General features: G+C 44.4%; 3 protein-coding genes across 3 annotated transcripts; 2 read left to right on the top strand and 1 right to left on the bottom strand.

Moving 5' to 3' along the window:
- Window positions 1-762: 762 nt before the first annotated feature.
- Window positions 763-2,823, top strand: GGS22DRAFT_179110 (MFS general substrate transporter; the record flags this gene model as incomplete). Its single annotated transcript, XM_047963652.1, has 6 exons — window positions 763-815; window positions 899-1,156; window positions 1,225-1,431; window positions 1,483-1,824; window positions 1,878-2,441; window positions 2,643-2,823. The coding sequence occupies 6 exons, from the start codon at window positions 763-765 to the stop codon at window positions 2,821-2,823; spliced, it is 1,605 nt and encodes a 534-aa protein (XP_047819945.1).
- Window positions 2,824-4,164: 1,341 nt separating this feature from the next.
- On the top strand, window positions 4,165-5,041 carry GGS22DRAFT_187344 (RraA-like protein; the record flags this gene model as incomplete). The annotated part of the gene is made up of 4 exons (XM_047964574.1): window positions 4,165-4,214; window positions 4,267-4,441; window positions 4,519-4,689; window positions 4,766-5,041. The coding sequence occupies 4 exons, from the start codon at window positions 4,165-4,167 to the stop codon at window positions 5,039-5,041; spliced, it is 672 nt and encodes a 223-aa protein (XP_047819944.1).
- A 461-nt stretch (window positions 5,042-5,502) lies between these two features.
- On the bottom strand, window positions 5,503-9,646 carry GGS22DRAFT_124374 (uncharacterized protein). The gene is made up of 2 exons (XM_047958301.1): window positions 7,585-9,646; window positions 5,503-7,443 (listed from the first exon to the last, which is right to left on the bottom strand). The coding sequence occupies exons 1-2, from the start codon at window positions 9,600-9,602 to the stop codon at window positions 5,520-5,522; spliced, it is 3,942 nt and encodes a 1,313-aa protein (XP_047819943.1). The 5' UTR covers window positions 9,603-9,646; the 3' UTR covers window positions 5,503-5,519.
- Between the last annotated feature and the right edge of the window lie 727 nt (window positions 9,647-10,373).

The raw sequence follows: 10,373 nt of genomic DNA, 5'->3' as shown, positions 1-10,373 counted from the left end.
ATTGCCTGAGTAGGCATTAGAGGATGAGTAAGGTGAGAAGGGATCGGACACAAACATATATGGATCCGTGAATATCTAGTATTCCTACGATACTCATTTTAGTAGGTAACATTAGAGTTATATCGTGGACTACAAATACATATGTACTTACACAGGTACCTGAATATAAATTTCGATCCGATATATATGCATAACTAGGTAGGTCGGTACCAACCTACGATACATATATGTACCTATAAGAATGACTATGTGTAGGTACCTACATACCTAGGTAGTATATTTCACATTCGATCGTGGTTGCCAGATCTCATCAAAGTTTCTTAGCATTACCGATACCTAGGTAGGTAGATAACATTGTAAAGATACAACTACCACGTAATGTTCCTAGAAGGTGCATGTTTTACTTATGGTACATTCATACTACCTAGTATTGTTTTCCTCATTCTTGAATTTGTTCAGGACTCGCATCGTTGCCTAGGTCACGATAAACATTAAAGAAAGAAAAATCGCACTACAACAACCGACTAAGGTATGGTACATGGTCTACCTACTTCACCTTTTTTCTTCATCTAGGCGTGCATTCAACGCATTCTTGCCATACAAGACGCCCCTTTGCGCCTCCTACTTCTTTTACACATCTCGGTTGAACTACTTTTGCTCATCTCGAGAGCTTGTCTACTTACCAATTTTACAGTACCAGTTCCTGTTTTCTCTGCCTACCGTCAACCATACCACCATAGCACCTTGTCTTTTATATTCACGATGCCGTATCAGCGTGCTGTGCATGGCTGGCGCCAGGGAATCCTGATCACAACGTAAGTTAAATATATATATCTATATTGTTAACCCACGACGGTACAATCGAACTAAGCCTTACTAACTACACATAAATACCTAGTCAATTAGTTGGTCTTCTCTTCTCGGCTATTGATGCATCTATTGTATCGACCGCCCTTGTCACTATTTCCATTAGTCTTCAGGATTTTTTGGATTCTCCATGGGTAGTTTTGTCTTATCTGTTAGCCTACCTTGGATTCGCCATCGGCTTTGCTAAATTGAGCGATATTTACGGCCGTCGTGAGATGCTATGCTGCTCATGGATACTCTTTATTGGGTTTTCCATTGGATGCGCTCGAGCGACAACCATGACCCAATTGTACGCTGCCGCCCCACAATGTTTTATGTTGTATATTTCGTGTTCGTATCTACTAACTCCTTAGCCAGAATTGTCTACCGCGCATTTCAGGGCGTAGGAGGCTCAGGCCTCTACAGCTTAAGTCAGATTGTACTCTTCGAAGCAGGCCCTTCTGATAAGCCAAGCCTGATGGGCGGCTTGATCGGTACAACTTTGGCCATCTCGTACGTCCTAGGGCCGATTCTCGGGGCTGTCATTTCGTCAACAACAGAGTGGAGTATCATATTCTGGATCAAGTAAACACTCCTACTATAGCCACTTCAAGACTCGTACTGATATGTAAATAGCGTCCCAGCCGGTGTAGCTGTCATTCTTGCCTTGTACTTGGCATCGCCACCGGAATTATTACCTCATGAGAGAGGATGGGGATCTATTCGAAAGATCGACTTTGTTGGCAATATCTCAGTAATAGCCGCCACTTCGCTTCTAGTCTTTTCTCTTCAAGAGGCCGGTACATATACCTATGCTTGGGATAGCCCAGTCATCGTTGCAGCTCTATCGATCGCCTCTCTCGGCTGGGTTATCTTCTTCACCTGGGAGATTTACCTTGGACTGAAACGATTTACACGCATTGAGCCGATCTTGCCCCTCCGACTCTTTTTTCGACGGGTATACGCTAGCTGTATTATGTGAGTGGATTTTTTGCCTTCGTGTCTAGTAGTAAGCCGACTAATGACAACAGCTGTACATTCTGCACTGGTTATATCTATCTGTCGATTATCATCATCCTGCCTGAACGATTCCAGATTGTCAACGGACAGAATGCACTCTATTCCGGTATCCACCTACTACCGATGCTAGGTGCAACTTCTATCGGTGCCTTCTCAGCGGGTGCCATCTCCCGCAAGCGTAACAACACCTCCTGGACACTTATGGTAGCTCACGCATTCCAACTACTAGGAACCGGCCTCATGACTATGCTTAGGGACGCTACTACCGAAACAAAGGCACAATACGGATTTCAGGTACTTCTTGGTCTTGGTTTTGGGCTCTCTCTCGGCTCAGGGACAATCATGGCATCGGTACAGTCGCATATTCAGGACTTGGCCGTGGCCCAGGGTGCCATAGCACAGGCGCGGGTCTTCGGCGGTGCTGTAGGAATAGCGATTTGTAGCATCATCTTCAATGGAAAGGTAACGAGGGAACTTGGGAACAAGATGGATCCCGATGATATGGCCGCACTTCATCACAGCCCTACAATTGCTCCCTGGCTCCCAGATGATATCAAGTTCCTTGTTCGATCTGTGTAAGTATAATTAACGTTGTCCTCCACCCACCCACCCACCCTCACCCTACTTATGGTATTTCCAGCACACCCCCTCCATAAGTTTATACCAGAGGTCATATTTTCTAGCATTGTCCCCCCCCCTCCTTCTCGATGTTATTCACGGTTGTCACGTTTATCCTCCCTGTAAAACTAGTCAATACTAATATTTGCCTCTTTTAGCTACGCGTCGGCTTTTACTGGCGATGTCAACGTCATGATCGCCATAGCCACCGTCGGCGTTCTTGCTAGCGTGTTTACTTACGAACAACACCCACCTTCCTTGTCTACAGTCCCACAGGCTAAGGAGGCCTTGGGGATTGATGTACAGAGTGATACGGAGCTCAGGTTAGTTAATCATTAATGGGGGCATTTATTATTTATTTGTTTGTTTTCATCTTAAGCTACTTATGCAGATAGATGGCACTTGCAATGCCCCTGGGCAAATGAAGAAATTTACACTAGCTCGGTGCTAGGAATACGCTAGGTTACAGTCCGGACTACATCACTGGTAGAACGAACAATCCGGCATCTCGGTAACTACGTCTGGCGAGCTGAGAAACTCAGTCCGCCTTTGCGTCGGTTCAATTTCCCTGCCTGGAAATCCAACAACAACTGCCGTCGATTCTGGCTAAGTATACCGCTACGGGTTAAACTATATGATAGAATTATTACGAACTTTCTACTTATGAAATGCCCCCTAAAATAAGTTCCGGTTGAAATTTAACAGATTCAATGGGAGGAGTGCGAGACACCACCAACTTGTCGTACGTAACACGGCAATTTCTTAACCGCATGCCTTGACCGTACGATGGCCTAGCTACTACTGAAAACATAATACTCGAGAGTGAAACTGTGTGTCGCATACATAAGTTAGCTTACGCAAATTGTAAAACGAAAGATCCGAAGCCTCATTATGTTATCTATCGTGGAAAACCATAGTCTGGTATCTCTATACATGTATGTAGTCTATGTCCTTCGCCAGAAATCGTCTGCTCAACCTGGTTTTTAGATCTTCAGCCAGAAAGGAATCTCCCCTCCCGGACGGTAATATTTAAGTATCGACTTGTATGGTTACCCGAAGGATCTACATGGTCTTAAGGTTGGCTTCGGCTGTGCTACTTGGCTAGTAAATGTATCGTAGGGACATGGGGGGTAGTAGGGAGGGGGTTAGCTTTACAGCATCCTAGATCTTAATCCACAAGATGTCTCAAGGTTTGGAAACCATCAGATTTTATCATGTTAAACAAACATCAATTTAGTAAGATAGAACATATCCGCACGTTTAGATGTCTATCGTATGTCAATTACTGGATAGGTCTACATAGATATTTGTATGAGCAGATATGGGTGGACCCGGGGTATTTACATAATTACACAAGATGAAGTATCTAATATTGTTATTGAGATTTTATGTACCTATCTAGCTATATTGCACAACTGCATATTACTAAGATCGTAAATACTTATGTAGTTAGTAGTACCGATCTCACATGTGAAAGGTTACGTCATCTTACAAAATCCATTTGTACTGAATAACTCATCAACCTCCTCATAACATCACCACATACACACTGATGGCAATGCGCTATCAAATCATACGTTTATGATACACATACAGGCACCATTATATCTCATCCAAAGGCGTTTACGTAGTGTTGTCGCATATCGTTTGGATCCAGGTCTAGCTCGACATCGCAGCACTATGTCCGGATCTCAAGATGCTATTGTCAGGGAGTTGCAGAAATATACAACGTAAGAAATAGAGATCATATCCGCAGAATCCAACTCATACCCATCATACCAGGTGCGATGTATCTGATGCTCTATGCAAACTAAAGTATCGCAATGGGGGTTTTCTGTCCGGCCTGACCATGTGGTCTCCTCAGCGCCAGGACGGTCCTACTAAAATTGTTGGACCCGCTTACACCGTCAAATATGTTCCTTTAGACGATCCAGCACCCAAGCACCCAAACCACTACGTATGTCATCGTTATAGCTTCGCTTATTCAAACTTCCGCAGCGGTCTTAGAGGAGGCTTTCTAACCCTGATTAATAGATCGACACGGTGCCTAAGGATGCTGTAATTTTTGTCTCGTGTCCTCGTAGAACTCCGAACGCTGTGTATGGTGGGCTCATGTCGACCCGTGCGCTAGCTAGCGGTGCCGTCGGGTCCGTCATCGATGGCCGCTTTCGCGATTTGCAGGAACAACGCGAGTTAAAGTACCCGGTATCGTACCATATATTCCACATATTTATTTAGAATGCTGCGATGTGCATAGTGTCTGACAGACGAGCGGAAATAGATCTTCGCTCGAGACGTCGGGACAGCACCCCCAGCAGAGCTGTTGAAAGTGGCAGCCGTCAACGTACCTGTCAAACTACAGACGGACGAGCAGAATATGGAGATCCGACCGGGCGATTACCTGATTGCCGATCTAAACGGCGTCGTCGTATTGCCCGCCGAACTGGCAGGAAAAGCCCTACCGTTGATGCAGAAGCAGGTCGAAGCCGACGAGAAGATGGCCGTCGAGATCAAGAATGGCATGACTTTCACCGACGCTAGCAAGAAGTTCAGGTAAAAGGCAAAAATACGTCGATTAAGAGGTTTACAAAATGAAATAGGACCGGTTGCTTTCGGCTTTGTTAATGTCAGTAAATCGCTGAATGACTATTGTTTAAACTCCACCCAGCGAACAAGATCACCAAATGTGAACTAAGCAACGGGGTATCATAAGCAGCCGCCTTCTATGATACATAGTTGTTGACGGCTGCGAACTTGTTGACGCGCTTGGAAATAGTAATCCTAGAATATTAACCGGAACGCCAAATCCATGCCTGTCTCTCAAAGTCGCTGTTGCTCCTGTGGTATCATACTATCGCTACTCATACAAAGAAAAAGGCAAGAAGAAGAACCATGTCCACATGGAACAAAGGAGGCTAGAGACGTAAACCTTCCAACATTTAGGTTCCCCTTTAGCAATATACATGTTGAACAGTTTTCGACGGTGACAAGGGTAACTTAGTTGAGTCTCTAGGCATCAGTGTGGTCGAGAGCGACTAAGTTCCCTCTTGTCTGGCCTTCTCGAGTTGTCTGGTAACAACCATCATTTTCTCGATCAATTCGAGAATCCTGAACGGTTTAACCAGTACGTCGTCACACCCCGCGGCTTTGGCTTCCAGAATCTGCTCCATGCGTGCGTTGGCACTAACTGCAATGATCGGAATCCGCGGGCCCTTGAAATGGCCCATCCTTTCCAATTCTCTAATCTTTCGCGTGCAAGTTAGACCATCCTGTACAGGCATCTCAATATCCATAAGAATTAAGCTAAGGGGGAATTTTCCACCGCCTCGGTTGGTATGCTGGAGCTTCTCAAGCGCCTCAATTCCATGGTTGGCTACTTCAACGGCGCAACCACTTGTCAGTAGATCGCGACGTGTAATCTGTTGATTTATAAGATTATCTTCGACGAGGAGTACACCTTCGATCTGCGGCCCGAGCAGCTTCTTAGTTGGCTTTGCCATAGTGAAAGGACCCTTGTTAGATCCCCTATCTCCCAAATCCCAAGTATTTGGGTTTCTGAGGATGTGACCTACGGCCTCAGCGGCTGCCCGAGCATCTTGGAATGCCTCCTCGCTTGGCACCTGCGCCTCGATATAGAACGCAAACGTTGAGCCTTGGCCAGGGTTAGACGCCACCCCAATGGCACCGTTTTGCATCTCCGTCAGCCTACGGCTAATGAATAGCCCAAGTCCTGAGCCTCCATATTTCACATGGGTCTTTGAATTAGCTTGGACGAACCGTTGGAACAGAGATGATTTCTCTTCTTTTGTGAGACCCTGCCCCGTATCTTTGACTTCAAACATGAGGTAGATCCTGGTCTCCTCGGGCACTGGCGAGGACGACCCACTCCCTTGCCACACCAAGTCTGTGGCACGCGGGATGAACTGGACGGAAGAGATTCGATCTTCGGGACGGGCCTTAGATGCACTCATCGTAATAGACACATTTCTCGTCGGTCCATTTTTTGTGAATTTCAAGGCGTTGGTCAGGAGATTAATAAGGACTTGCTTCAAGCGCGAAGGATCCAAATCGAGGAACTCAACATTCAGTTCGGTATATGATCGATCAATTATCATGGTCAAGTCAATATCAACTCGACGAGCTTCCACCTCGAACATTTTGAACGCCTCGCGCGCGATGTTAATGGGGTTTACCGTTATGGGCGTAATAGACAGAAGATTCGAATCCAATTTTGACATTGTTAGAATGTCATCAACGATACGTTTTTGATGCTGGGCACATGCAATTATCGTCTCCGCATTGTCTATGCTGTCCTTCAAGAGTTGGGTACTTTCCTGGCAGATACCTCCAAGGGCATCAGGGGTAGGAGGGGGAGGATTGGACATGCCGCCGTCACCACACTTGGAAAATTGCGTATCAACCAATTCTTGGGCTTTTGTAAGGCACCCGATAACGGCATCAGCACACTGGATAATTGCGCTCAGAGGGTTCCTCATCTCGTGAGAAGTCATATCAATGAAATTCTCCTGCTGGCGCTTGGATTCGATAGCCTCATCTTTCCGCTGCCGCTCCTTCTCAAATTGCCATTTCTGCAACGAGACATCACTGAGGCAGCCTGTAAAGGTCTGAATAGCGCCCTCGGAATTGCTTACTGGCATAAATGTTGCGAGGACCCAGCGAGGAGCAACAATCTGGTCTCCGTCCGTGTCTGTCTCTGTCCATTGCGTTTTAAGCCGGAGCTCTGCGGTCTGTGGCTTGCCTTCACGGACGAGAGTGACTAGCGAATTCTTAAGAAACGTAAGGTCTTCGTCAACGACGCAAAACTCGAATGGCTTGACAGATTCCTGAGCGAGATCTACTCTATCTATGCCACACATCTCGTAGAAGACGTTGTTAGCTCCAAGCAAACGACCATCAAGAGCCATGTCATACATGCCCACAGTTGCGAGCTCAGCCATGCTGTGGAATCCTGCGTCAGCACAGTATATATATTTAACAAAGCACCTAGCAACGACCGAGGAATAAATACACACAGTGCGTATGTGTACGTGTTGGTGCAGACACGTTGGAAATTAGGGTTGGGTGAGCGTTGATACTTACCGTTTGAGGTTCTCTGCCTGCTGTGCTTTTCGAATGGCTTCCTCGGCAGCCTTTTTATGAAGGGTTACGTCCGTCAAGCACGCTAGGACTTGATTGATATTTCCGTCCGAGCCCCTTTCAGCTTTCAAGGAACCTAAGACATGCCGAACATCTCCTTCATCATCCAAGTTCAAACCAGCCTTCTCAAAACTTGGGGAACTTCCAATGGGGAACTGAAGAGGATAGCTGTCATCGGCCGGCCGTGGAACTCGAAATTCGATAGTAACGGTCAATGTTTTGTGGAGCTCTTCGTACGCCCGCCGCACATTTGGCTTGTCTTCGTCGATGACGCAAGATAGGAAACCTTCAGGCGTGAGTGGGTTTACCTGGGGAGCGCCTGTGATCCTACGCCAGGCATCATTGGCAAATATAATATTACCGCGGTAATTACCAAAACACATACCAACTGGAAGAAACTCGGCAATCTGTTGGAACTTTTGGACGGACTCCGTAGCCTCTCTTGTCTGCGTGGTGAGCTTTTCTTTTAGCCTAGCCTGGTCATATGCGGCTTGTTCAGCAATGTTACGACGCCTGCGTGCCTCTTCCTCAAGGAGCACAGCCGATGCCAAGGTCGTAGTGAGCTTCTGCCCAAGCAAGGAAATATACTGCCGGTAGTCGTTGTCATAGGGCCTACGGGGGTTAAGACCGAGAAAAAGGAAGCCTAATACGTTCTCCTCTTTGGTTGGTCGTATAGGACAGATGACAGCTTCTCGACACGGGTCCTCGAAGCCACGCCACTTGAGACCTTCAAGTAACGATTTTGGCAATGTCCCGTCTCTAATCCGGAGTAATAGTGGGTTCTGAGATTCAAGGGTTTGTCGAAATGACAAGGATAACCCCTGGCTTCTCTCATCGAGTCGTAACTTTGATGGAGCCATGGGGTGGCCATTTGGGACCCCTAGACAGCCTTCGAGTCGACAAGTCTTTCCGGTAGACAGCGGGAAGTCTTCTTCGAGGGAGTAGAGGATGGCGAGGGGGATATCGTAAGTGGGATGACAAGCTTCGAGCCCTTGAATTAGTTTGGCCCAGTAGGATCTCACGTCACGCGCGGTGACTAACATATCGCCCAGGTCAATTAGCATCCTGGTGCGTCTTTCCCAGAGTCGCATGGAAGTATTATCTTGGATTGGCTGAATAAACCCAAGGCATCTATTCTTATCGGTAACCGGGATAATAGACCATTTGAGGTACTTCTCTTCGGAATGACCGTCAGGGTTCTGTGTAAAGAACCGCCATTCGTCCTCGTCATTGGAACCTGCGCGAAATTTCGAGGCAGACGTAGACATTGCTGACTTAATCTTCTCATGAAAATCAGGCCAGGCATTTTCCACCGACTTCCCCAGGAGGGAAGGATGTCTCGACCCGCATAGTTTGCTAAAAGCTTCATTGTATAGTGTAGTCAAACTCTCACCCCAATAGATGACTATAGGTCTTGAGTCAGCAAGGACTTGATTGAACGTTTGTTGCAGGAGGCCAGGCCAACGCGGTAGCGGGCCAAGAGGTGTTAGAGCCCAGTCAAGCGTGTTGATTACATGGGCGAAGGACTCCTGCTCAGGTAAAAAATCGGGGGGTATCCAACTATCATTGTGATCTTTCAAGACCTCGGGACTAGCAGCCTCTTGCAGGGGGCCCTTGTTGTTATTACGTTCGACATCGCCCAACGGTGGATGATTGTTACTACCGATCACAGCCCATTTGTCCCGAACAATCGACCGAGTCCAAAAGACGTTCTCGAAGGGAAATGTATGACCAGTGCCAGTGTCAGGCAGCAGAGCGGCGGTAACCCAGTCCCAGAAAGGGCCATGGCGGGACTGAAACAGCTTGACGATTTGATCGTGCAGGACAGCATTCTGACGGAGAGCGGGGTTTGCGTATATGGGGAGCGACGTTTGAGTAGTGATAACAACAAACGACGGCCGGGGATCAGAATCGAGAAGCTCAAGAATAGTAATGTCGGATATACCCATTGGTGGGTACATTATGAGAAGAACCCGTCGTGCCCGAGCTCCGGGGGATATTGCATCGTAACGAAATAGTAGCGAAATATTACCATTAAACGGAGTTTACAATGTTTCCGAGATCCGAGGTTATATCCGGGCGTTAAAGTTCCGAGGATTACCCGAGTGACCGAATTACGAAAAATGCCCGAGCTTCGAAAATTATTATATTTTTATAAAAATAATATTAAATTTATAATGTATTTTAATTATATTTATAATATTAAATTATTTTAAAAATCGAAGTTTTATTAAAAATTTAAATTTAAATAATATACGTTTTTTATATAAAAATATATATAAATTTAAATATTTTTTTAATTTTAAAATTTTATTTTTTATATTTAATATAATATATTAATCGTTATTTTTAATTAATTATTTTAATTTAAAAATAAATTAAATTTTTATAAAATTCGAAATATATATTAATTATTATAATTTATATTAAATAAATTTAATTATATTATTATAACGTTTAATTTAATTAAATAAAAAAATTTTAAAATAAATTTAATTTATAATTTATAATTAATATTTTAAAATAAATTATTAATTTTTAACGTAAATATTTTATTATATAATTTTTAATTAAAATTTTTTAATTAAAAAAATTTAAAATATAATATAATTTAATTTATTTAATTATTTTTTATATATATTTTTATATAAATTATTTTACGATAAATTTAAATTTATTTTAATTAAAAAAATAAATTTAAAATTAAATATTTTTAATAATTTTATATTATA

Source organism: Annulohypoxylon maeteangense, assembly GCF_022496945.1.
Source record: "Annulohypoxylon maeteangense strain CBS 123835 unplaced genomic scaffold GGS22scaffold_6, whole genome shotgun sequence".
Lineage (NCBI taxonomy): Eukaryota > Fungi > Ascomycota > Sordariomycetes > Xylariales > Hypoxylaceae > Annulohypoxylon > Annulohypoxylon maeteangense.
Note: the sequence above shows the minus strand (reverse complement) of the source record. Positions and strands in the feature narration are given on the sequence as shown.

What these genes read in the sequence shown, in the direction of transcription:
- GGS22DRAFT_124374 (XM_047958301.1), bottom strand. Translation starts at nt 9,602, where the DNA reads ATGTACCCACCAATGGGTATATCCGACATTACTATTCTTGAGCTTCTC. An exon ending in CAGGCAGAGAACCTCAAACG is followed by an intron (nt 7,444 to 7,584) that starts GTAAGTATCAAC and finishes AGGATTCCACAG; the next exon opens with CATGGCTGAGCTCGCAACTG.